The 27,975-nt window shown below is 40.3% G+C and overlaps 1 protein-coding gene across 1 annotated transcript; it reads right to left on the reverse strand.

Annotated features, from left to right (window-relative positions):
* Positions 1-2,849: 2,849 nt before the first annotated feature.
* Positions 2,850-27,585, reverse strand: MYCT1 (MYC target 1). Its single transcript, XM_076333835.1, has 2 exons — positions 27,336-27,585; positions 2,850-5,863 (listed from the first exon to the last, which is right to left on the reverse strand). Exons 1-2 carry the CDS (start codon positions 27,583-27,585, stop codon positions 5,331-5,333), a joined length of 783 nt encoding a protein of 260 aa, XP_076189950.1. The 3' UTR covers positions 2,850-5,330.
* Positions 27,586-27,975: the final 390 nt, after the last annotated feature.

Genomic DNA, 27,975 nt, shown 5'->3' on the forward strand with positions numbered 1-27,975 from the left:
AGATGTCTGTATCTTTCCATGACATCTGCCCAAGGGATTACAGAAAAAAAAGAAAATAAATCACTGCTTTGATGCTGGCAAACTAGTGCTGGAGAGCTTATCACACGCAACCCAATCAATTCCTCAAAGTGATTCTCTGGGTAACAGTCATCTTCTCTGTTACTTGGCAGAACAACAAAAGAATGGGATAGAGTGAAGACCTGTGTATTTTTATCATCACACTTATCCACAGAGAGAGAGAGAGATGGAACTTACTATGGAACTAAATAGAAAAGCACTAAATGTGAAAAAAAAATCTACAATCCCTCAAGAAAAGGTTTAAAGGGAATTCTTCCCTCCTACAAAAATAACTTTAAAAGATCACCAGGATATACAGCACAGGAACAGAGCATAGGTCTCCTCCTTGCCTCTCCAGTGTGCTTCAACTCAAGCTCTAGACTGGTCAGTCTAGAGGCTGAAGATTCATCCCGTTTCAGTGCACAGCTAATTATCGGGAACTTCTCCATACGTGTCCAAAGCAATGCAAATTACTGCCAGCTGTGATTTGTGCTCTTGTCAAGTTGGAACAAGAGAGCAGCATCACCTTTCCTGTGTAGTCATCCATGTGCTGCCGTAAAATAAAACAGATCGATATTGATGCAGGTCCACCCTGAACTAGATATGAATAATTTTGCATTCCAGTGCCTTTCCATACTGTCCCTAGTCATAGGCGCGTCAGACAGTTATGTCCTAAATCAGCAAATCTAATTTCCTGCTATCGCACTCCCATCACTCTGCATAATCCCTTTTATGATGAAGCTACTCTTGTTTAAAAGAACTCCTTGCTCTAAAATAGTGCAACTGCTCTTTCACAGCCCTCAGCACACAGTCACTTGATTCTGCTGCTAAATAAATGGAAACATGTCTCTGATGAAGAATGTCACCGGGAAAGCAGACAGGAAACATGTTTACAGAAATAGCTCTGCGATCCAGTCCATGCCCATCAGACACTGCCATCCTTATGCAGTAACATCATCAGAAATCTGATGGAACCAAAAGCTTCCACAGAAGTTAAAAGGAGAAACGAGACATGCAAACCAGACTTCTCTCCCAAGTTGCTTCCTGAGGCTGCAAAATGTCTGGGGGCAAAAGCATGGAATAATGCACAGCCCCCACCAGCGAGGCCCGAGATCCTCAATGGAGTCACTGGTGCTGCTGCTACAGTGTGAGGCAGAAAATCAAGCTGAAAAAGTCTCCCCTTTTTTGCCCTGTGTGCTTCAAGAAGAGCTGCTGGCAGCAGTAGCTCAGTTGTTGACTGCTGCAGTATTTTTCTCAAAACTCTCTAGCTGGATGAAAAATACCGAGTCAATTATGGTCACTATTAATATTCCACTGAAAAAGAGATTAGGATCATGTCATCTTTCTCAGCATTCAAAAAGGTAAGTAAATAATTCCTCACAAAGTCGTACAGAAACTCCAAACACTCAACCCCTTTGAAAACTCACTTTTATTAAGAGACCCAAATGAAGATATAGGTATTTTACCTGAGTTTTAAAACACTTGGTAAGGCTGATTTCTAGAATTCTGTTCTCTGCTTTGTGAAGTTATATCAATGCTGTTTTCCTTAATCTGCTCTGGACTTGGTGGAGGTAAATTTCCAATTAGTGTTTTCTTTCTTTTTTTTCCAGAAGCTGTACTGCATCATAGACATCACCTAATTTTATCAAGTGCCTATAGGTCAGGGATCTGGCATGTGTCATTTCACCTCTGAGAGGATATTTCCAGTAAATGTAGTTTTCAGTTTATACTTAAGAATGGATGTTGAGATGACTCAAAAACTTCATGGTAAATTGCAAGTGAACTTTAAAAATTTGATTTGGCAAAGATAGATAGCGCATGTTCAGTGTGTTACAGTATGATAATCAGTAGCTGTCTGAAGAGGTGATCAGCAGTTCTTCAGTAGGGAAAGGTCAAGGAATATAGCACGAGCTACTTCTGTAAGTATGCTGGAGCATAACTATTCTCAGACAGAGAGCTGTCAAGTTTTGTCTTCCGTATGAAACCAGAACTGGAGCAATTGTTTTTGTGTACATGGACAATAATGGAACAGTGTTTCTCTTTATGAAGAGGAGAAGTAGCTCTGCTCACTTCAGGACAAGGTGTCAGGATATCTGGAGGTTGATCAAAGCTCTGCCTATCACTCCCTGTGTGATTCTGGGAGCACACTTTAATCACTGCCGCTCACTGTGAAAATGTATTACATGCAAAATTATTGTGAAGCTTAATTTATTGCTTGTGAATGCTTCAAAATCTTGAAATCTGCAGTAATATATATTTTTTTAATCCATCTCTTCTTCCCAGTATTTTAAATTGAAATAAAAGACTAGAACAGACCATTACAATGGGCAAGTATAATCTTTTGCATATCAAACACCTGATGATTCCTGAATCCCGAATCGGGGGTTGATCCTGTGCAATGTGCTTTGGTCCTAATGCAATAAAATGTGCATGAGTCCATTTAAGCATGAACCTTATAGTGACTGCCCATGTGTTTAAAGCAAGCATTTGGTCAAACACTTTGTGGATTGAAGTCCAAGTACTTGGAAACCAGCGGATTTAAAAATCTGTAAGCACTGTTATTTGTGAGAGACGTTCTCACTTGTAATCCTTGGAAGGTGGTGTCATATGGCAAATTCTGATGCTGACTTCATGTAACATCTTCAGCTTTGGAGTGTCTCCTCACAGGAGCAGAGGAAGGATCAAGTCCTCATTTACACTTCCAGCTAGATCAGCTCGCATAATTAAAGATGATACACTTCCCTTTAAAGTATCTGTTATAGACATCAACATGTTTAAGGAGAAACATGAGCTCGAGATTATAACATCTAACTTTATTTCACATTCTGAAGCTTCCAGAGTGCTTGCAAAACATTAATTTCAGACATTGTTTAAACCAGTAGTTAGGTATCTGACAGCCATACTGATTATGCACCAAACAATCTGTGTTTTTAATCTCCCTAATCCAGGGGACATAAAAAAGTGTTTTGATATCCGATCCAGATTTCAGGAGGAAAAAAATACAGTACATTTAAGCTTCCCTTTCTACATTGTTTACTAAACATAGTGTAATACAAGTAATAATATGCTGTGGAAAGTTCTACTGTAATGTAATGTGCATTTACAATCCAGGAGTAAAAATTTACTCATCTAGAATGATTTCACTCTCAAGGAACAAGCAGTTTTGGCCAGCTGGGTACACACTGTAGGCCAAGTTATCTCTTCAAACAGTCCACCAAACTCAATAAGCAAAGCGAGCAGGCTTGAATTCTGCTTTTTGTAGGCACGTTAGAATAGGTAGCATCACCTATTCTAGAGCTAGGACACTGTGAACGCATGTGTGCATGCAATAAAGTTCACCAGACTCAGTAAGACTCTAAATGAAAAAAATATTATTAATGAATGAAATAACACAACTTACTTTCTCCAGAGGACTATTGTTTTAAGTCCGTAGCCTGCGACCAGCCAAATGCAGTTTTGCAGTCTTTTCAGCCAGTCCTTGGTATACTAGAACCTATAGTGTGTGAAATGTAAACTTTGTAAATGGTTGTTCTTCTAGCAATGACATATATCTCTCCAGAAAGGAAGATGTTGCACACTAAAAATAAAACAATGAAAGCCAGTCAGTAAATACATGCAAAGTAATTTGCCTTTACAATAAGGAATACTTGTGGTTTACAGTAAGTAACGCTTGTAAGCTCAATGTTTGGAGTAATATTTGCAAATGGGGTGATATTGGGCTGGAAGATTGCAGTTCAGAGATCAATACCAGTGTTTCCTGAGGGATGCTGAGCTCGGCGAAGGGACGCATGCTGCCAGTCTCCAAAAGCCTGGAAAGTAAGATTTGAAGCATTTTGCCCGTTCTCAAAGGCTGCTGAATCTTTGTCCCTCCCAGAAGACAGATGAGGGCTTCTTCTCTCTACAGAAGCACAGGACCAGCCCCCTCAGGATCAGGAGTCCTGCGGCTGGTGGTTGCCCAGCCCTTTTAGGAACAGCAGGCTTATTTGTAAGTGAGGAGTAGGACTGCTCCGCTACTTGTGGAAATTCTTTACCCTTTATTTGAACATGAAATATTTAACAGGAAACTGATACAATAAGACTTAAATCAGGCCCCATTTGTCTGTGCTATTTCCAAATCCTGGACTTCTCTCACGCCAGCGCAATTAGTCTTTACTAAGCCAGGGGTTAGCTTGACATGATACATGTATAAGAGTCAAGAATATATGTTAATCTCAACTAAATATTCCATATTTATCTTCATATTCCACCTAATTTTACAATCCCAGTATTCAGCCATAGATGTCTAAACTCTTGCTTCAGTGAAAGACAAGATTTCAGTGAATAATTTGCCAGGAAGAATGAAACGTTGGTACAATTTGAGAAAAACAATTTGAAATAAGGAAATGAGTAATCCCATAGCAAAACAGGAAACTTAATTAAAAAAATAGTTGTCATTCGTGCTGCTTATCTTGATAACCAGAACTAGAAAAATGAAACATGAGGAGTTCTGCTCCCATACAGCCTTACTGGGTATTAAAATGTGACTACCTGTTCTCCTGGCTGCAGACAGAAAATTCTTTATAATTGTTACCATGCATTTAGTATGTTGTTCGAAACTTCTCTCTGCATGAAGCTTCATATACTTCAATATTTTTCCCACGTTGTGGGGAATTATATATAAGCAACCCTAACATGGAGTCTTTTAAGATCCTCTACAATCAGCAGAACAGGATGCCTATGACCACAGCCAGGAGTGTGACATTAAATACTCTACAAAGTCTAAGGTTCCTCAGACAGAAGCTGTTCTGTGGTTATAGGAAGAAGCTCAGTAATGGGAGGTATTCTCTGAAAATTTAATGTCCTTGGGAAAATACATAGAACCAGACTTTTTTTTTTTTAAAAAAAGAAACAGAATAGTGAAATTTGCAGAAATGTGTATATCAGTAATCCCTAACATGATCTGTTTCTTCAAGAAATGATCTGTTTTTTATGTGGCGGCATTTTCTTTCCTCTAAAGTAAAGATATAATGGTTATAATTAAAGATACAACACTATAAATATGCAAGCATATGGCAGAGCAGTAAATTAGAGCCAGCAGTGCAAAGACAAGTGATCCCTTGGACAGTGGGATATTGCGCTCTAAGAAATCGCCGCTACCCGCCTCTTGGCAATGTATGTCCCCTCCGCAACGGCAACCCGAGACTTCTCAGAGATCTTCATCACGCACAGAAAATTGTTGAGATGATTGAAGTTCATCCTAAAATGCACGTGCGTGTTTGCAGCAAGGACCTAGCTCAGGAGTCTGGGAAAGCTTTTATGATGGTTTCATAGGCAGGAGGGGGGGTTTGTGTGGAGTGGCAGATGCGGAGGCTGTTGTTAGACCAGTGGAATTCGGGTCGACTTAAGCTGTTGGTGGTGCTTCCCACAAGGGTTGTGGTGGTATTTGTGGGAGTGAGGGTGATCAGCTGACTGTTTGTCTCCACGGGGAGGGGAGGACATTGCAGGAAAGGGTGGAAGGTGGATGCGCGGAAGCTTGACTTCCTGGGGAAAGAGTTGGCTTGCTCCAAGGAGGTTTGCCGCTGGAAGGTGAGGCTGGCCAGGCTGAGGTTGCTCCGACGTTCGCAGCTGCTGTTGCGGTAAAATCCAGTCCTCCCGGTAGTGTGGCCATGGGAGGAGGGTCTGGACCGACGGCCGAAGGCTGAGGAGCTCCCCTGGGAAATGTGGGCACTAGCTCTGCGACGGGACAAGCAAGTGAACAACGCCCAGATGATCCCTCCAATCACCAGTCCAACCACCATGGACACTGTGAAGGCTATTGTTATCTGCTCTGAAATACAGCAAAAATACACAGCAAAGTTATTTCATTAACTCTGACGGATTTTCCTGCCAGAAAATGAATTTAAGATGGCAGCCTCCTTAAAAGATGAACAAACCCTGAGATCTTTGTATGTAATACGTGAACTTTACAACACAAACACAGCAGTTCAGATTGCTCTCTCTATACAGTGTTTTTTCTTTAATTTGCATAATTCAACAACATCCAGAAAGTAGTGTGCATTTAATACCAGTTTCTGTACCAATGCAAGGGAAAAGTCTTTAGTCTCTCCCAGAATCAGCCATGCACCATCCCCAAGGTGTGTTATAAAACTGCCAAGCATTTGTTTCTGTGGGCAATATGAGGTGTGGATTTATGCAGACTTGTCATTCTGTTTATAGACGTTTATGTTCTATGTGTACGTGTTTGCAGACTCACCTATTACAACGGTGATGTAACTTCTGCCATGTTCTTAATGGAGCAAGCCTTGTATTTATTACAACATGAGTACACATCCCAGCCTTTTACTGCTGAGTAACAGATACTTTAAATCCTCATAGTAATTAATGTAAATTACTATATCCTAAATGATTATGGTCAGAGATAACCATTAGTAACACTAAGTCTCTTGAATATTTCCCATCCCCAATGCCCAATTTAAAGATGCATTAATCTGCCATTAAGAAAAGTAAATTTCTAGCTCTTTTATAAATGCTTTCAAGATTTAAGAGATCTGAAAACAAAAAAGGGCATGGCTAGGATTGTTTTCTCCCCCACATGGTTTCACAGTGTGGAGGAATAAGATTTTTTCTTTCTATATTTCTAAGAATAGGACAGTTACTTCAGAAAACTTCACTTACTTTTGCAAAGGAGCACCAGCTTTATTGCTGTTCTAAAAGGTTCAGAGATACATTTGTAATCCCGGATAAGGCCTGAAATGAATGCAAAACCTTTATAGATGCCCTCAAAATTCAAGAAGGGATTGGATCTCAAACAAGAAGGAACACTGTGTTGATTACTGGTGAAGCAAAGTGGGAATAAGTGAAAAAGAGCCATGGGACAGCTTGAAACATGTTTATTCTGTCTGTGCCATGTTATCATGTTTGTGAAGCATTTCTGTTAAAAAGGAAATTGTATTCATTAGATAGAAAAAGGTGAGGAACTTCTATAGCATACAGAAGCACAGGCCAGCTAACACTGTGCCTGGCTGATCACTGTAACAGAAGGTAGTAACTCCAGGACTGGGATACAGACGTTAGAGCCCAAAAAGGGCAAGATGAGACTAGGTTCAAAATTTTCTTGCAAGGTAACAGCTGTTAAAGAGTTTCCCCTCAATTTATGGTGCTGCACAAACAGTCGTTTCCAGAACCCAAAATAATGACACCGAGTCAGAGCTGTGGGAATTAGCCAAAGCAGGTGCTGGAGAGGGAAAGAGAGCGAGTGGCCCGAGGGACAGCTATGGAGAGCAGCTGGCACGCAGCGGAGGGAGAGGAGAGGTGCCAGGCACGGCCAGCAGGACCGGCTTGCAGGCAGAGGCACCCCAGTATGCACTGACAGATACCTTTGCTTAAGTCAGGCCTCGGTGTCTAGCAAGGATTAAACTTAGGGCGGGTCACTGCAGGAGGGGGAAAGCAAACGTTTGCTTTCCTTCCAGCAGGGGAGATGTAAATGATTACTGGTATAATTGCACTTTAAGAAATAGTTATTATTACCTTCCTTATCTACCTTCTTACTTTTCTCCCTTCAGTGAAAAATTGTTAGCTATGTGATTCATACTTGCAGCTGGGGAAAATTAGCTCCTTGAGCACCAGAAAATTTAGCAAAAAATTTTTGTGGGTTTCTGGGTGGGGGCTTCAAGCAGCATTAAATTTGAACCCAGCCCTTGCTGCTGCCCATCAAACCCTCTCAGAGGGGCAGTATATTCACCCTACATGCCTTTGCAAGTGCGGTTCTAGACAGGACCAACATTATAATGAATTACTGACATCACCATGAATCTCCTACCCAAGTTTATTCACCTTACATTTTTCAGGATAGACTTGAAGTTCCATGAGGCCCAGAAAATTTAAGCTCTAATTAAGCCGCTGATATTTTAAATGGCTATACAATCCTACTGTTGCTTGCCTGTAACCTCAGCTTTCAGACAGGCTTCTAACCATTATCCTTTTCAAATGGGAAAATAAAGCAAAGACTGGAGAGGATAAAGCATGGGATATTGTTGCAGAGCACTGCTCCCTTTTGGGAATGCTTTGTTGTCCTTTTGTTCAGAGGCGGACTAGTCTTGACCCTAAAATATAATTTTTCTTTAAGCCCTCGTTTTTACAACTAAGAAACTCTTGACTGGGCACGCTAAAGTCAAAGGGTTATTGTCTGGTCTGCTTTTTGCAAGAACCCACAGGCAGCATCCTGCGCTGCAACTCCTGGCTGCAGATCAGAGCTCCGTCACCATAAGCAGCCTTCTGACAAACTCATCATGATTCTGCCCTTTGTAAAACATCTCCAGAGGCACAGCAGGCCTTATTGTCTCCCTTTTGGTCAGGAATAGCCCATTATGCCATTTTAATGGATTTAATACATTCTGTTACTGAAAGTTCCTACTCATACTCCCGAAGGTGGGAAGGGAGAGCCAGGACTTGGCCACCTCCACTTGACTAAATCCCAGGCAGTGTCCTAAAGACAGCACTTCCCAAGCACTAGAGCTGCAGTCTGAGTACCCCTACTGCTGTCCCTGCGTGGCTACAGAAAGTGGAGCAAGAACTAATTCTTTCTTAGGCTGATTTCTCTTGTACCTCAGCTGGAATGCTAGTTATGTTACTCTATTTTGAGACTGCCAAGGGATCCCCCAGGCACAGGGCTCTGTGCTGCCACCTGATCTCCCTGCTCCTGTTGGGGCTCTCAGCTCCAGCAGGGAGGAGGAGAAGGGGATCTCTGCAGGGCTTGAGTGTAAGCAGAAGCACAGCAAGCCACACAAGTGTACCTGGCTCTGGGGTTGCCATGCACTGTGGTGAGGATTTGTCCCTGCATCCCTCTAGCCATAATTTTCACCACCTGCACAATCAAATCAGCATTTCACACTGTTAACAGCAGATGAGGGAATTGACAAAAGTATCGAGTGCAGCTCTTCAGTCCTTCCCACGTGCTGTTCCCCTGTGCTGGAGGTACAGCACAAACAATTATCCCTTTGGAGAATGTCTTCATTTTCTTTAACTTATTTGATTCTTTTCTTTTTCTACCTCTATATATGAATGTAAAAATAGAGGGTAAAATTATTCCCTGGGGAAACTCAGCTGTGTTTACACTGACTATTGCAGTTGCCATCTAGTACCCCAAATGCTCTCATTTCCATTTGGACCTACATTTAATCCTTCTGGTTCTTATTATAGAAATATCACTAGACCCATTGGTTACAGACACTTTATTCTTTCTATTCCCGGACTCCTCCGACTTCAGTGGGAACTGTGGGTCACACTAATAGGCCAAACTTGCTTTTTGTTGACTCCCTATAGAGGATGAATTTCACCAAAATGTAATTCAGTTCTAAAAACTTACGCTGAAGAATTGTAAATCTATCCCCATTGATTTCCTTGTTAGAATGTCCAGTGATCACAGCCCTGAGGTACATTGGAGAAAATACTACCAAACAGAGAAAAAGATCAAAGGCAGAGTGGGACTTGCTGCACCTGGGATTTTGAGGGGAACAGCTGGCTTTCACAGAGTTGTTTTTCTCTTCCTTAATCTGGGCAGTGCCGGGGCAGAACTAGCCTTTCAGGAGAGTCAGAGCAATACTGACACAAAGTGTCTCCCAAGGAGCCATTATAATATCTTTTGGTTTCCCGAGACCTGTGCATATCATTCTGTCCTCTGCTTTTAAGGAAAAAAAATAAATAAATTTGGGGATAAAGTAGGGATGCTGACAATAATAATAACTCCCCAGGTGCTGGTCCCCTAAATGTGTTTTGATCTGTATGTTTCCCAGGCTGCTCTGACTGCAACTGAATATCTTAGCTACATTACCTTTCTTATCTATGGTACTTCCAATGTGTCCATGTCAAAAAAGTTGGAGGTTCAGAACCCACAGTAACACCCACGACTTCTGGATGTTACCCCCAGATCTGAATACCAAGCCAGCATGTGTCTATCAGCCCAACACCTATCCAGATCAGGCAATTCCTTCTCAAGTCTCTCTATTCCCACCTCTCTGATTTCTGCATGCAGTGTTAAGCAAATGCAGTGCTACAGGTTTGTACAGGGGATTATTGCCTCTGCTCTGCAAAGCTTTTTCTTGCTTGTTGCAGCTTTCTTTAAGGCCTTTATAACTTTCCATGAACTGTATATATAAAGTGTTAGTATATATCCTATCAAGTTGATAGCCTCTAGCAAGTCCTTAACACTCTATAGAATCCACACAGGAGAAATTTGGACATGTTATTAACAAAGATGATAGACTGGCTGATAAGGTGCTTTTCCCAGTTATGGCCCTGAAACAAGTTCCTTCCATCCAGCCTGGACATCAGTAGCAAGGCCAACCAAAGGGGGCTTATACCAATCTGTAAGTCTTCTGAGAAGTGGACTACATTCCCTCCTTCATCACCTTGGGGTATACTTCACAAAAAATCAGCAACACAGTCCCTACCTAGACTTGTCAGTCCCTGGATCAATCAAACTCTTCATAAAATAGATTTGCTTTTTGTGATGGAGGATCCTGCCTCTATCATGGAGCTTAGCAGGATCTTTGCAGACATACTCAGGTCAATCTCTTATTTCTGCAAGGCTTTCATTTTCCTTTCATGTGCATGGGACCACATCAGATAGCAAGACATCACTTTGAATTAAAAACACGTTTGCGTTGAGGATTCATTTAAATTTCCCTCTGGATTTTGTTCCACTAAAATGCAACAGTTTTCCCAAGGAATCTCCCTCTTGCCCTCAGCTCTGTGACGGGCTGGAACAGCATTTTGCTCCCTGAACTCAGGAAATCCTTGGGACTTGCATCTTTCCTGTAGCCTTATTATAAATTCCCCAAGGTATGTAAAGTTAAGGTGGGCACAAGATCTTCCTTGCCCCATGCTCACAAATATATACATTTGTAAACTTTTCAGCTGGTCAAGTATATGAAGGGACAGTAATAGCTTTCAAAATCATGTAAGTAGCAGCTTCAATGAGAGCATCTCAGAGCAAGAACCAGGACAGGGCGGGGGAAGAGGGGACAAAGTACTGAATACAAAGGAAAGAGAAATGGAGAAGCGTCTTTTAGTCAGGCTGTGCACACATGACTTGAATTTGAACTGCATGAACTGCATCTTTGCCAATAATAGCTAATAAAGCTAATAAAGAACCTGTTACCTTTCCAAGCATCTGTTCTGTTCATGCTATTGCTAAGCACAAGGAGGCAGAAAACACCCATAGGGTGAGATGATACCTACACATTTGATTTGATTTCTAGTGGGTGACTTTCAAATATTACAATCTTCTTTATGTTTTGGAGCTGTTAATTTTTTGTTGTTGCTTTATTAAAAGAGAAATAATTAAGTAGTTTTATCTTAAAGTTATTAGAAGTGGTAAGGTAGCTTGTCGGTCAAGAATGGCATTGTTCAGCATTCAAACTCAGCTTGCTATAGAGATGTTTTACTCACATTACATTAGAGCAAGGCTCTGTTCATTTACTTCAGCAACTGAGAGTAATTTTCCCATTTTTCTTTTCTTCCACCTGCCAAAACTAGCATGAAGTATTGCACACCTGACATGTAAACTTTATTCCATGTGGGCTCTAGCAAGCTTGTATGCGGAATGTACAATGATTTCAGCTGTATTAGCAATGAGAAGTATCAGAACATAGCACCATGTTGCATAGTCGAAAAGAGCCATTTTTATAATTTCCATCCAAATTCTAGAATTGTAAATTTATTTCCATTTTAATTCTTTCCTTCTCACATTTTTGTGAGGTCTCTTTGCTTTATGCCATGTCCTACGCCAGTGACTCAAAACCTGTCCAAGTAAGTAAGCATTCCTCCCCGTACATGCACGCACGCTTGCACACACACACATTGCCTTGTCCCAAAGCTGAAAAGCCTTGACAACTGGTAGAGGGTTTGATCTCAGACATAGAGAAATCCAGCTCAGCCTCTGTCTCACCCTATATTTTTTCCCGAAATGAAAGCTCAGTGACAAAAGCTGGTATAAAACCCATACAAACCAGTATGGAAATTCATACCTGAATATTGCACAGCTTAGCGTAGAGCACCAGCTAGTGTATTAAAGCATGAATTGCATTTACAAATGACAAATCTAGTAAACCAACTAGTAAGAATGGTTCAGATACTGTTTTACAGGAGTCTCAGTGTCTCAGATTTCAAGTGAGGTTCATGTAAGTCGACAGCGGATATTCATAACATAGCCTCATTTGTGCAAAACCAGACAGGAGCAGCCAGGGTCCATCAAAGTTTGATCAAATTCATAGCATCTTCCTATAGCTGTAGCAAATCGCTAAACCGGACAGGCTGCAGCTAGTCCTCCTCACGCACCCCAGGCAGCAAGTTCGGAAAGGAAGAATATCCTGGGCCCAAAGAGCCACCACTTTTTCCCACCACAGAAGGTTTGAAGTGATTTGAACTACTTGAAATTTTATGCCGGCTCTACCAACTCCAAGAAAACATAGTTTAAAGCTGGGGCTGGTATCAGTAGCCAAATCCGGTGCTGCTGTTGTCATGCTGAGTTTAAAGAAGCAATTTCTCTGTATCTGACAAGCGTTGACATTACTATCTTCCCGATTTTTGCCACTAATCGTATTAGCAAACAGCCTCTCATTAATCATTTGTAGGCAGTCCATGATTCAGTTGGGTGGGCAAATCAGTTGCTGTGTAATATCAACCAGCTGTTGATATTACCAGTTTAGGAAAGGTCACACAAGACTCTTGTGGAAAGAGTGAGTGACAGGCTACAGCACAAGATGGTTCAGGTGGTTGTGACATCCAGAAAACAAACAGACGAGGATGGTGGCATCTGGAAAACAGAATCTGTGGGGAAAAAAGGTGAAAGAAAAGCAGACTGTGCAGGACACGAGAACTAAAAAACAAAATAAGTAAGATAGTTAGGCTGTCAGAAATGTCAGTGCTCTGCATTCAGACACAGCTTGCTAGAGGGATGTTTTATTCAGCCTGTGCTAGTGCAAGATTCTTTTCTTCAGTAACAGAGAGTAATTCTCCCATTTCACCTAATAACTAAACGGTTTTTTATGTCCACTGCAGATAAAATAAAAAGCACTGGGTTTAAAATAGAGAAAAGGAAATTAAAAAATGTGTTTCTATTTGTGAGGACAGGTAAGAACTAGAATAGATAGTCCAGGTAGGTGGTGCATCTGCGCCCATTAAAGACTGTAAAAACCAGTATCAGTCAAGAGTTGTTGTAATATAGTTAATCTTGTCTTGAAAAAAGAAGGTAGGACAGATGACAGCTCAAGGTCCATACTGACGTTATTTTGTGCAGCTGCTAAGAATTTCTTCGATCAGGTAAGCAAATAGGGTCCAGAGGCATCTGAAAAATTATTAAGTAAATGACAAGGAAAAAAAATGCAGTCTGTGCCCTTGGATTAATTCTCCGTTTGAAATGCAGAGGGGACGGCTGTTTACTAGAGGGTTAACTTCACAGACGAGCAACCTACCTAGGAACAAGATTGCCCTCTGCTGGAAATTTATGCTGAAAATCTAAACAATTCATAAAACACCTTAATTCTAATAAAATAGGGTGTCAGAAAAAGCTAACAAGAAACATTCCAATGAAAGATTACAGAGACGTTAACAGTACCTCAAAACTCAGAAAAACTCTGAATTACATTGCCATAAACACTTAGGACTAGCATTTTGTAGAGGCTTTGAAAATAAGGTAGACTGAGGCACAGCAAAAATGTTCAGAAGCTTAGTGAAGCAAAGCTTGTAGAATTTTGTGGCTTTGTGCAAATATCTGTGCTGATGGAGAAGCACGAGGCTAAGTCTGTTCTTAAATTCGTATTTCTCGCCATCCACAGTGATGTCCAGAATGATCTCCATGCACCAGAGTACATTTGCTTTGTCTACTAATACCATAATTTGTTGTGATAAAAAGCCAGAAGAGTGGAATATGCCATCTCAATAGCCCACAAACCAACTCAGAGTTAATGAGGTTCCCTTGATATTACTGGCAGTTGATTTTTACTGGAATGATAAATAAAGAGTAATTGTAATAATCAGAAGGAAACATCTAAGATAGAGATGTCAGCATGCTTAATTTAATGCCTTTGGCATAACTTTATAAAACAAAGCAAAGATTCCTTTATGCAGACAGAGATAGAAACTTTGTTACCGCGTGGTTTCATTATGATTCCTAATGCATTACAAAGACAGTAATACAATTTTGATCTTTTCCGCATGTGCAGCAAACAATCCTCTGGCGAGGCATTCTTGCCAACCTCACAAAACCAGAGCACAGGCCTAAGCTATATGGCCTCTGCATGAACCTAAATCAAATAGTAAATCACAATTTTCTGCAGTGCAATAGTTATTACTTAATTGATAAGATTATTTTACAGAGCCTAAGAATAAAATAATTTCCTATATGAACAGAGCATGAGTGACTGGAGCGAAATCTTAAAATTAAGTAGGATTTCCTAAATTTCTTAACATTAAGGAGGAAATACCAAAGTACATATGTTACATTTAAGAAAACAGAAGACATCCAGGGTTAGGACAAAGCACAGGGTTTTCAGGTGACTGGGAAGACTGTAGGGTAAGGAATACATTGAAATCATCCTCAGTCCCACCACGGCAATTCTGTTGTCTGTGGTCTGAGAAGAGCCTGCCTGACCCAGACACAGCTTCAGGCGGAGCTTGTCCTTACTGTGAGAACGAACCCACAAAATGCCAAGAAGTATTTATACTGGAGGTCCAAGTTTCATCAGAATATAAAGCAGAATATTTTAAAAGAGAGAAAACTCGGAGTGACAAGGCACACTCTGAGTACCTTGAGATACTAGGTATACTAGAAATAAAGACTGCATTTCAGTCTGTCCAGTACATCCTATAAACTGGTTGTCAATCCAGTGCTTTTCAGAAGTGCTGCAACCTCTGCACATTTGCCTCTGGGTCTCAAGTGTCTCTTTCCGTCACCTGGGAGGCAGGACCTTGTTTCTGCTCCTTGCTCTTAGCTGTGCAATCTCTCTCCCTCTCCCCCTGCAACCTGCTCAGCTGCTTCCCAGGAGAGGAGCAATATCCCCTTCCCAGTTCCATCCCTCTTACTCTCCATTTTAAATGTACATCCTGTATTACGTAGACAAAATGAATGAAATAGATATGTACAACATAGTGTCTTGGCAGAAGCTGAAGGAAATCTACTGGGGCCCAAAACCGTAAAGTTTCTCAGAAACAGTTTCTTCTCACTCAGAAATATACTGCCTTTGAAATACTGCCACAGAGTATTCTGCTGACAGGTCTAACTTGTGTATTGCTTGTTCAAAAATAGCCATCAATGAAAATAGTGTTTAGTGTTCTATTTATAGTCTCATTATTTTTTGAGATTGCTAAAACTAGGGCCTTCTTCAGGTGACAATTAAGAAAGTTGTGCAAAGTTGAAGAATGGGAGGAAGAGGAGCTGTCTGTGATCTTCACTCAATACTGATCTAAATATCCAATAAACAAGTATTCAAGGAGCAGGAAGAGGGATCTGTATTTAGATCAGATTTTCCTATTTTTTTCACTGCAGTAATACCTGAGCTACATCCCGTAATGCAAAAATCTCCTGCTACATTTATCTTCCTCAGCGAACAGGTATAATAGTGAACATTTTGAGAATACAGAAGTATGTTCATATGTGGTAGTACTGTACTCTTCAATTAGTTATCTGCAGTTCAGAAATTGGAGCTTTCTTTCTCCCAGTACTTCCTGTGTGACCATCAATGAGTTTCAGAGATTTCTCTTGTACCAAATATGTCTATAAATACCTATTTCAGTGTGGGCTAGGAGACCTAATTAAGTAGTACTCACAAGAATCTGTGCAACCACAAGCTGATAAATGCCGGTATAATTTCTAAGTGAGGTGATTACTGATCTGGAGTATTAGTCAACTCTTGATGACCCAGGACAGATGATCCAGGCTGGAGACTCAGTGTGAAGTGGCACATTGGTGCTTGTCCCACAGGAGCCAGTGGTGTCTAGGAGGCTGTGTTTGCACCAGGCTGGTCCAGGTCCTACTTGCCTAGAGATTCCTGCACTTCTCAATCAACAGAGCCATCAACGGTCTCCTTCTTCATTTACACTCTGCCTGTGTAACTTATGCACCTTCCACAGAAGCCGCATGTCTGCTTAGTTGGCTCATCCTTCCATTACCCTGGATAACTGAGAAATGGCATCAATATAACATAAATTTTTAAAGTAAAGGGTTTAAAATTAACAGATGTCAGTTAAATGGTCAAATATGCCATAAGCATGTGTTAAGATGCTGGCTTGTGAATTCAAATGCCTGAAACAGGGAATTAATTTTCTTCTGCAAATAAGATGCCAGAGAAGCAAGGCAGAGGCCTCTGCTGAGAAGCAGAAACTGCCCTGGCTGTTTGCTTCAGCAAGCATGTGTCAGAGCCCGAAGAAGTTTCTACATTGCATTGAACCGACTATTTTTTCCTCCCCCAACTATTTTGCTGAAAATTTCCTAGACATTATTTCACAACAGTGCTGTATATATTTGTATTGTTGATGGAGTTTTGGCTGAGGTTATTTAACAGATAAATCTTAAGTTACTATTGTCCCATTTTCAATACATGAAAATCAAACTCACGTGAGACTCTTTTCTATCTCCTCAAGTAGAAGGGGAATAAATTATGTTAGGAGAATAACTTAGGATTGCTTGGTACAAACTTAACTACTATACAGTAGGTTTCAAAATCTGAATAAGTACCTTTTATTAAGTTTGTATAGGAAGTGAAGCTTCTACCTTGAAAAGCAGGAAAAAATGAAGTTGTCTGTGCTAAATGTTATTGATAGTCTTTTCTGATTTTCTTTTTTTTTCCAGACAAAAGGATAGGGTTATGAAATGAAGATAATCTTACAAAGACAAAAGGGTGAGTCTTGAGTCTTGATTTTACTTTGTGCTCTTCTTTTGTGATTGTGGACATCTCATTCCATCTCCGTGCTTCAGATTAATCTTCTGTATAAGGGAGATGGCACCACTCACAGCCACTCATTTGGCTCACGAAGATTTTTGACTCCTAGTTAAATGAATTACAATGGTAAAATGGGAAGTTGTGTATAAATACAGAGCATTTTCCTTCAACAGGTTCTACAAGAAGAACTGAGGCAGAACCATTGCACCCACAATGTTCTGAGACTAACTCATCTCAATATGAATCCTGCTAGGCTCTAGCAGTTGAACATGCAGCTACAGGGGGTTTGTCTTGGGGAGAAAACACAGCACTAAGCTCCTTTTATTATGTGACACATTCACATGCCAACACATTCACTGGTGTGGTGCTTGGAAGAAGAAATATACTTCATTTCCTAAAGACGAGATTTCTGTATTTGGTGGATAAATAACGATGCTTCTGGCAGCTCATGTGACAACGAGCAGCACCACATACTCAGTCAATGCAGAAGGTGTAATTGCCAAAATGTGTATGCGCTGTGTGTTTGATTAATGTTTAAATAATACTCTGAAGAAACTTTCCCACTTCCTTCTACTACCTCAGATCTGTGTCCTTCCTGCTAAAGATGGTTAAGCATTTGATAAATCAATGGTGTATGGGGGGGGGCGGGAAGCAGGAAAGAAGCAGTAATTAGGATGCAACAAAACACAGCCTGAGGATGACAGACTCACTTTAAAAGAATAATTGATATACAAGGAAGAAATCGTGCTCTGAATAGACAGCGTGCAAGAGTAAGACTGGTCTCTTCTCTTCATGACATAGTCTGTTGCTTTCATCCAACTACAGCAATACACTTTTCTTTGGGCTTGCCAGAATAAGGGCGAGGAAAAAAATAGGTCCCTCATTAATATCTACTTTTATCTCTCTGACAGGCCTGCACATAAGATCTTGGAATGGATTTACATATTATCTTCCTAAATGTAAGGTCTGACTAATGATATAATCCCCTTTGCTTCAGTAATGGAAATGATAACTTTCACGTGCTTGTCAAATCTTTTACTTAACTGATAGCAAAATAAGCATAATCATATTAAATTTGGAATAGTTTGATCATTCTGCCCCTTGAGAAGACAATATATGATTTATCTGATAAATTTTTACATAGGGTTTATACAAAACAATAGTAGTCTAGTAGTTGATACAAAATGGTACCTCCAAAAGCTAGCTGGAAAATAAAACACAGCGTAAGGCTAAGACACAGTTCTGTCTCCTGGAGAAATCAGCATGGGCAGAGTATATTTAGGTTTGACATATGACCTTGACTCCTGTCCCTGATGGAGCACAGAGGAAGTGCTGGCTTCCTACAATAGTTTGGCACCAGCATAAGTAGCATTAGAAGGTGCAGTGCAGCATCTCTTGCCTGGCTGCTTCAGGCTCTCTGTAGCCATACTGGAAGATGATGATGCACGCAGACACAGCTGCTCCAGCAAACAGTACTGCCACGTGCATAAGAAGTTCAACTGAAAAGCTGCATACAAATCAGCCCTTCTCAAACACAGATGAGGGGGAACAGAGACATGGTATATCCTGAAGCTGAGAGGGGGAAGATGAGCAATGCTTTCCTTTTTAATTACATCACAAGTCATAGATTTATTTCTTGTTTGGTATAAGAATATTTCTGGAGGACTTCAGAGGAGGAGCCAGAGACCCTGAGTGTTACAGAGGAATGAGATTCACTGCTGTCATGTTGCCACTGAAGGGCTGATGTTCAAACACAGTTGCTGCCTTTGCTAATGCCTCACCATCACATGCTATTTTTTATCTTTCTTCAGTTAGACCCACACCCTTTTTGCCATTTCTCTCAGTATTAGCACTATTTATGTGAAAGCTGTGTCCTGTTTGAGTCACTGGCCCAGGCTGCTCTGCTGCTGCCTTGTGACACATCCCAAGTCAGCTCACACTGTGGTCAGAGGAGCTGGAAACGGGAAGATCTTCTGGTGACCTTGACCTGGTAGATAGGACAATAACCCTCTTCCTCATAGAGATCTTAACAGGTTCAGGCAGCGGAAAGGTGGTATGTGTGGGTCTCCCTTGCCCCAGCAGTCCTCTAGCATGATCATTATCAAAATTATGTGGAATACTTAAATCAGCTTCTGACTGCTTGAGCACTTGAGAAGTGATTTAGTTATGTGACATTTTCTACATCTCTGTTACAGGATTTTCGTGTGGATCAGTATCTCGTCTGAAGGGGAAAAAAGAGATTGCCATTAGTCAGGGGAAATCTCTGTTGCTCCGGAAACTATGCAGCAAAAGTTACTCGGATGTTGCTGGGCCTGGGAGGATGCACAACCCTACAGGCCTCCCCAAGAGGTAAAAAAAAAGTCTGTCTCAGTTCCTATATAGGTGAAGCGGAGTTTTACTGGTGTTGCCGTTACTTGTTTTTGCCTGTGTACTATGTTCTCAGGGTCTGTCTGAGGTCTCAGTGGGTGGCATTTGTAACAGACAAAACCAAAACTGGTCCCTGTCCTAAAAACTCCGCTGAGCTGTATAGGATTTTCATAGTCCTGATTTCTGCTAATTCACCATGCAGATGCATTGCAATTATTCTTCATCAATATGAAAAAAGTTACTTATTCAAGTGAACTCTTTGGTTAAGTAATTTGGAAATATGGCTTCACTATTAAATTTATGGCATCATGTAAGATTTCACTGAGGAGCAGGAGGGAGAACTTGTAGGTACACTAGATTTAAGACTGGTAGTAAGAAGGGAAACATTTCAAGGATATAACCTTACCATAAAGATCTCATTGTCTTTCATAGTGTTGTTTAACTGTATCATATTTTATACGTGTTGTACATCTGCTCCTCAGATAAATGTACTTGAAAACACTCAGTGTGTTTACAGGAAGCATTTGCAAAACCAGAACCGGCTTTCTGTCTGATTCTGTGTCACATTTTACCTCATTGTCTTTCTCTTGACAACTTTCCTACGAAGCAGCACAGGGAAGTTTCCTCTATTTTTCAAACAGGGACCTGAAACGTGGAGGAACCATCTGTCTTATCTTCCAGAAACCCAACTAAAAATCTGCCTCCCAGTATGCTTATTTCCACGAATGTCTTTTGGGGGATCCAGCCTGCTCTAAGTTCAAGTTGACCATAGGAAAATAAAACAATTCTAGTTTCTCAGTGAATTTGGGAAGAATCAATGTATTTTACTCCATGTTAGGATCCCTACCTCAGCAGTCTGAACACATTTTGAAGTTGGTAAGAATTTTGTGCGGTGTTCGCAGGTTTCTTGTGGGAGGAGTGGGAGTAGGCTTTATGTCACCATTGCCTTTACTCAACACAGCTACACAGCCACTAAGCCAGGTGTGCTTGTGGGTGCATTATTTGATAGAATTGGGGAAATCTGCAGCCCCAAGGTCATGGTCTGTCCATACCAGACTGACACAAAGAGGTATAAGCATACTCTACTTCTTTCAGCACTATACCTTATATTATGCAGTCACACACAACTAGAAATTTCTAGTGCAGACAACATTTTGCACATATTTTAGAGGAATAATGCTTTAATTAGTCCATCTGATCAATATCTTCTGGGGTAAGAAACAGGAAAAAAGTCTCCAAGGCTATATTTTTCTATCAGTTTTCCTAGCCATTTCATGCAGTGAATTCTTAAAGCTTTCTGACTAAACTAGGAAATTCATCCCTCCTTCCTATTTATTGTTTTATATGTTAGACTACTTTTATATTAGGTTGTCCAAATTCACATGCCACTGACATATACTAGAACCAATCAGTGAGGGCTTTTGGCTCTTCAAAACAAGCTCTTTTTCTACCATGAGTAGATACACTTGGCTGTGAAATGGGAATGAAAGACAAGCAGCTTTTTGTTATTAGAGGTCTTAAGGGTATGGAAAAGTAGCTTTGGAGATGTACAACTTTTGCTTTTTTTAAAGGCTCCAGCTTGAATAAGTAAAGGAGAAAATATTAGTCAGAAAGTGGAAGGTTAGGAAAGCAATATAGAACTAGCTGTAGAAAATCTATAATAACAAACCTGGAAGTATGAGCCATTTCTTTGATTGGAAAAGATAAGTGGGGAGCTGGAAGGAGGGTTTGTTCACGTACAATTGGCTCTCATATTAACTCCATCGTGACGGGGACAGAGGTCTGCTCAATGATTTGAGTCCTTTAATATCACGCGCCATGAGGTAAAGCCCTGAGTTGCAAGTCCTGAGTGATGGATCAGTACCCCTGATGAGCCAGAAGCCAGACTCTGAAATTCAACTGTTAAGCAAACAGACTTGTTAAGGTAGTGCATGAGAAAGCACTCTGGGAAGTCTGAGCAGGAAAGTTGTCGCTGTAGACGTAGTCAGTGTATGCCAGATGGGGAGATGCAGATTCAGTGTGAAGACTGCATTTTATATATTTTTATATATTGTTATATATTAGTATTAGTACAGGCTCCTGACCAAAGAACTCAGATATATTCTTTCAGATATGTTTGACTTCAAATCAATATGCATCATCCCTTCCTCTGATAACATTTCCTGGGACCATTCTGCTCCTTTCCCTCTCACTCACCATGTATTGATGAATTTGGCTTGCTTTTAATTTTTATTTGTATTGGGTAATTTTATCTATTGTTTATATATCATTTTAATTAAATGCAAAAAGGCAATGAGGTTAAAGAAATTCAAAATTGACAAACTCAGTCATCACTGGAATACAATTTTCATTTATTGTCCCCAGTAGTACTGTGAATGGAGAACTGCTTACTTAGTCATCAAAAATACAGTGTGGTGTTTTCGGTCATGGCAATACGCATATTTGCTCACTAAAAGGCTCTATCCTCATTTTTAGTCTCTGTTTTCTGAAGAGAACAATGTCCTACTACTTTGGATAAGCACTGGAAGGAATTATTCCCTAAAACACTAGAGCAGGACTGCATCATGAGGTTGGAAGAAAGCATTTTGCCTCTCCATCTCTCTGTTCTCCCATTGGGGCTGCTTCCAACAACAGGAGCCTGTAAAGTCTGAAGTTGTCTGACTCCAGCAGAGTGATTTCAAAAGAAAGAAGCTCACTTGTTCATGTCCCATTTCCAAACTTTTGCAGGCATCAGTGATCTAACCCAAAGACTCTGCAGAAAGAGGTTATACCTCCTGTGAAGACGTTTATTCCTTGTGCTATGAGCTCCTTATGATGTGTCATATGCTGCCAAGTATTGCACTTTTAAAATCACTGGGGTTTTCCAAAACACAGAGAAGTGGCAAAAATGAGACCAACTGCAAGAAAAAATTCCAGCTGATGTAGTGTCTTCAATCACCTTGCTCTATTTTGGCCGATTGGCATGAATTAAAATACCAGCATGAAATTTTGAAAAGGGAGAAAAGGCAATGGAAGAGAAGAAGAAAAATAGCAATTCAGGAAACATATCCTTGAGGCTGATACTGTACCTGAATCCAAGGCTCTAATTTTGTCGTGTTTTCTTCCTACTTTGTTCCACTTCCACCCTGAAGGTTTTCTCTACTAAGAAAAAAATCTCCAGTGGTGTAAAGCATCTATAAGTGTCTCTATGTCACGCCTTCTCTTCCTCCTATCTGTCAGCAAAGGAATTGCATCTTCAGCTTAATGAAGTCCCCTGCTTAGTCTACCAGGATAAAGGCCCTCTGGGGTACTCTGGGTTATGCTGGTCTTTTCCAGCCATCAAACTAGGAAGAGTAGTAGCCTGGTAGAAGCTACCACTGCCACATCTGCTGTCAAGTGCTCCACAGCTTACTCCAAACTGTAGCTTTTGTGTATCCACACCTCCAGCAGGACAGCTGAGGCAGCTCCCGGAGTCTTTATTTGCTACTGCTAAAGTTAGACTGGAAGGGTACAAAGTGTGTGAAGAGGAGCAAAGGGAATGAGGAGAGATGACCAGTGGGTATGCTGGAAATGCGCTGACACAGTCATCAGAGTGGAAGCCAACAGGCTTAATCTGGTCACCACACAGGTAGCCAAATGCTTCTTTTCTCACCTGCAAAGAACTGGACTGGATTTGCTGCTGTTGCTTCTACCCTGCCATGGCTACCACCCATGAAGGATCCCGCAAGAGAAATCGGGTCCCATGGCTGTCTAGGTTGGACTTTCCTGTGTTTGACAGCTGTGTTACTGTTCGTGTCAGTGCTGCCCTTCACAAGTAGTATTTCAGTTCATAAAGAGAATGACACAAAGTCTTTAGCCAACATTATTGCTACACCAGTGACATGATACCACAACACAGTGTCAGACATCCCTAATGACCATCTTTTCCAGCAGAATATATAGTCTGACTTCTTTCAAGCAAACAGACATTTTAATGAGGAGAAGACCAATGGGTTGAGGGAGAGACAAGGCAAAAATTGACATTATATTTAAACCGTGAGTGCATTTGTAGCTTATAAAGTCAAGTGATAATGCTTAAAGTATTAGTGCCAGGCAGTTCGCAATCTTAAAATGTTGGAAGCCAGCTGATATATGGCATTGTTTCCAGACACTGGACAAATAACACCCTGGATTCCGATTCAAGAAAAGAAAAATCGTCCTTAATGTTTTTAAGGTATTAAATTGTAATGTTGCATTTTTAAATAGATACTTGAGTAAAACTAGACTGAAGGATAGTCTAGGGATCTAAGTTTATGTTGATTAATATCTGCTTACACTTTTTCTCTCTGCTGCTGTCATATTGATCAAATGTACTATTTAAATTAAATTTCCTGATCTGAAAGTATATTACTATCTGCACTGGAGAAATAGGATCGTCTCAAAGCCATTTATTGTATTTAATTGTGTGCGACTGAAAATGCTTTTAGGAATTACAAGAAATGCACTCCTGGTTAAAATGGAAACATCTTTGCTCCCGCTGTTAACTTACAAATCAAAATGAACTCAATAAAGACTATATTAAAACAGTAAAAAATGAGATTAGTGGTTGATGGATGGGTACCAAACCCTGAATTTCTCACTCAGCTATTGCCAAACCTCCTTTTGAAACTACCAATTAAAAAAATAATCCAGATTCTCTGTCTACAGTCCCATGGGATACCAACAGTGCCGGAGTTCAGCAGAGGCTGGCTTTAAGTGCTTCTTTTCCTACCTCTGCCAAAGTACCATACTGTGGATTCCCACTGCAAAGTAGGGTGACCAGAGGTTACATAGCTTCATAGAAGCTGGCACCTGAAAGAGATGAGCTCCTGCATCCTTGCAGTAGCTCAGACAACTTGTCTGAAACAGGCACATATGTCTACAAAGACTCTGCACAATGTCTGTAGTAGGGAATAGCTCTAGCAAAGCGAGAATCGGAATCCCAATTTTGTGCTTGTGACACATTACATAAAGGATATTTGCTGACAGGGCCAGAAGCTCTATCATGAAACCCATGAATTTAAACCAGAAGAGGAGGTTAATATTCCTTAATTTTTTTCCAGCAGAATTGATTTTAGGCCAGCAAAACTACTGTTTTGCTTCTTCTGTTTTACTCTGCTGCATAATTTAGTAATTCAAAAATACTGCAGAATGACAATGGTGAAGACTTAAGTCAAAAAAAGAATTTCTGCAAGATCTGCAGCTAAGCATGTTATCGACTGTCCAGGCTGTCACTGACTCTACACCGAGCTTGCAAAAAAGTGTCCTCATTTTATTTTTATATATTAGTATTAGTTAAGGTCTTTGCATTAATATAGAGAGACAGGATTGCAACTGCTTAGGCAATTCACACAGCATGACTTATACCAAGGTGTGTATATCTTGTTTTTATCTACGCAGCTTTATTCATGCCCACTTCCACTAGCCTGGAGCAGCTGTAAAAAGATTTATATGTGCTCACACATAAACAAGCAGAGGACAGTTTAGTTTGTTCATTGTTTTAAAATTTTTAGAGTCACTTTTAAGATGCTATTGTGTGAAGTTACCATTAGGAACTGGACAGCTTTAGAAAACAGGATGCCTGTATATTTTCCAGAGTAGGGAACCGGCTGTTAGACAATAGATGGTTTATAAAATTGTAAGAGATTAAATATCATTATGAATAGTTGCTTTAACAATTTTTACAGCATTTATTTTTTTCTCGAAAAGTTAGTCCCTCTCAGCAAACCTTTGCACACATGTTGAAGTTCACACTTTTAGCCGAGTCCATGGGAGCTGCTGAGAAGTCACACATGCATGGAAAAGGATCTGCATCTTGGTAATGTATTCACACTCACAGCACTACGTGGTGGGTGGCTTAGAAAGACAGTGAAACAGCCTGTAAGCCATATCCTGAAAAATCACAGTTTGAAGTACTGCATTCTCATTTAATAAAGAACTCCATTTTATTTTATCTATTATGTGTAGTTTTATTTTTACCTCAGGTCATGTATCTCCAAGGATGTCAGAAAATACACTTCTATCATTTTAAGTGGAGTTTTCTCACAGTGAGTTTGTGTCAGTCGTTGTCTTCTGACACAGACAATATAGTGGCCCTCCTTAGTCTACCGCATATGATATACCTCCAGGAAAGGAAGAGGAAATGCTATTAACTCTTATAAAATCTATCAGAAAAATAAGAAATACCTAAGAGGCATCTTCCCTTCCCAGGACCGTGCAAGCTCACAAAAACCCAAGCTGTCAGGTTCACCTGCTGTCAGAGCATAAGCAAATGGGAGGTGATCAGGGCTGGGTACAGATCAGTCCCTGGTAAGCCAGGTGGGCAATACTGGCGAAAGGAGATGCTGGCCCTTTCAGCAATAAGACGGCTCATGCATGTCCTGCTCTGTGTTGCCAAATGCAGCTCTTGATATTGAAAGACTGGGGCTTGGCACACCTGGAGAAGTACCTTAAATGGAACAACAGAGTAACAGCAGTACCAGCAGGACCAGCCACATGCAATATGCTGTGAAATTTAAACGTTCACTTCTTAGGTACTTTTTTTGACTCTTCATGAAGATGGAGAACACCTTGCCCACAGTCTGAGCAGTATGGTTAATGAATCCTTAGAGTTTCATATAACTTTGCTGGTTTTTGTGTGTTTCCATGACAGTGAAGCAATAATTTACCTCAGAATAAAAGCAAATCTGCAGTAACAAGGGGAAGCACCTTTTACACAAGGATTCTTGAAGTACATGTTGATGAAAGCACTTTCATTTTTGTTCTGAAAGAGCCATTTTAGAATTACATGTAGTTCCACTCTACAAAAATGATAGTTATTCTTCAGACTCCAGCAGACAACCTCCAGACAACAAGAGACTCTGAAACAGTAATAACAGTATGTTTTCCTCAGTTAATCTGTAAGTATTTCTCAAAGACATCTAGTGTCATTATCCTACTCTTTAGCCCAAGACACAAAAATGAAGTGAGTTGCTCACTGGATAGATGGTATCCCAGTAGGAAAATATATGTGTCACTGCAGGAAATGTGGATGGCATTCGACAGATTCTTGTTTCTTATGCTAAGGAAATGAAGGAACTTCTTTAAATCTTCTTGTATAGTTATTTTCCACTCTTTTTCCAGGGCACTTCTATGCAACAGAAGTCCTATTTTGCTAATGCATATTATTTTTTAGTTTTAGATAGTGCACACGTTCTTGGAGGGGTCATTGCTCAATAGCAATAATGTAATAGACAAAACCAGATCATACGATTCACTCTAATGTTAAATGCTAATACATGTTAATGTTAAGCATAGCAAGCAATAGAGCTTTTTGGAGGGAAAGGTTCTCCACAGCTGTTCCACAGAATCCTTTAGGATCAAGTCACTGAATCTAATTACCTTGAATGAATTTCAGTATAACATATACTTCCACCTCACACTCTATACATTTCAGTTAATGAACCGTTCCCATGTTTGGGTGAAAGAAAACAGTCTTAATGGATAATAATCAAAATATACATTGAGGAAAAAGTAAGGAAAATCTGATCATGAGGCACCAAAACAAATTACAAATAATTTTTCATTCTGGAGGAGTAAGAGTTTATTCCAAAGGTTGCAACACGTTTAGTTTTTACTATCTCTTTTTCATCAGAAGATGAAACAGATCATGTCTGCCGTGTAGGTACATCCATTAAACGATTGAGAATATCTACCTGAGCTGAAACATGCTGGAGTCAATAGACACCTTTTCAACTGACTTCGGTAATGAACTTTGTCAAACAATCAATTCTGCCCTGGCAGTTCCCGCTGTCTTGATTAGTTTAAAACCATGATAAAACTTTGTCAAAGAAACATTTGGAAAACAATCTTTTGCACTGCAAGAAATACACATCTATTCATTACTTTTTGCTTCCAACATGAGGCTTGAAAGTATCTAGATGTATTTTTTAAGGCAATCGCCAGTGAATCTCAGCATCTACTTTAACGATATTCTAGAAAAAGAAACAAAATCCTTACCCCAAAACTTTGGTGGCCATGTGATTGGAGAATAAGTACTGTTTCTATCCATAACATCCAAATAACAAATATAGAATGGTATGTCCACAGAGGAGCAATGGGTTTCTGAACGTTTGAGATTTAGCAGAAGAAGCAATGCTTTTGTGCTGCCAGGGAACTGTGTTGTTTGCCTGAAAGGAAATGGATGTATCACGTTTCCTGCTTGTGGACTCGAATTAGCAAGTGCTCGCCTTATCTTGGAACACCGCATGGTTCCTGAGACGGAGAAATAGTTTCCTTCTCGTCATTTCCTCAGCCAGAGCAAATTGACTCAGAACAATGCCAAATCTCCTCCTTCTCTGAAACTTTTTGAACCCCAAAATGTCCAGAGATAGAGAGATGAAAATTTCTTTCTCTTTCCTTTAATGATTTTCCATGTTGAAGACCTTCCTTAAGCATTCAAAAGCACTTGTATTCGGTGGGAATTTTCAATAAGGAAGAAATGTGTCAAAAGGCTTTTAATAAACACCATTTTGTTAGTATACTAATTTAGGGCACGAGGATCATTAAGTATTTGCCATTGTTCCTCGGCTAGTTTGAGGAACTAGCTCGGCCTGACAGTGTAACTGTAGGCATTAATATTTTAATGAGTGTACTTCAA

The sequence above is a fragment of the Aptenodytes patagonicus genome, chromosome 3 (genome assembly GCF_965638725.1).
Source record: "Aptenodytes patagonicus chromosome 3, bAptPat1.pri.cur, whole genome shotgun sequence".
Taxonomy (NCBI): Eukaryota; Metazoa; Chordata; class Aves; order Sphenisciformes; family Spheniscidae; genus Aptenodytes; species Aptenodytes patagonicus.

Excerpts from the sequence above, each read along its gene's own strand:
- MYCT1 (XM_076333835.1), bottom strand. The coding sequence starts at position 27,585 with ATGCGGTGTTCCAAGATAAGGCGAGCACTTGCTAATTCGAGTCCACAA. Across the intron at positions 5,864-27,335 it reads ATGGCCACCAAAGTTTTGGG|AGCAGATAACAATAGCCTTC; the intron begins GTAAGGATTTTG and ends GCTGTATTTCAG.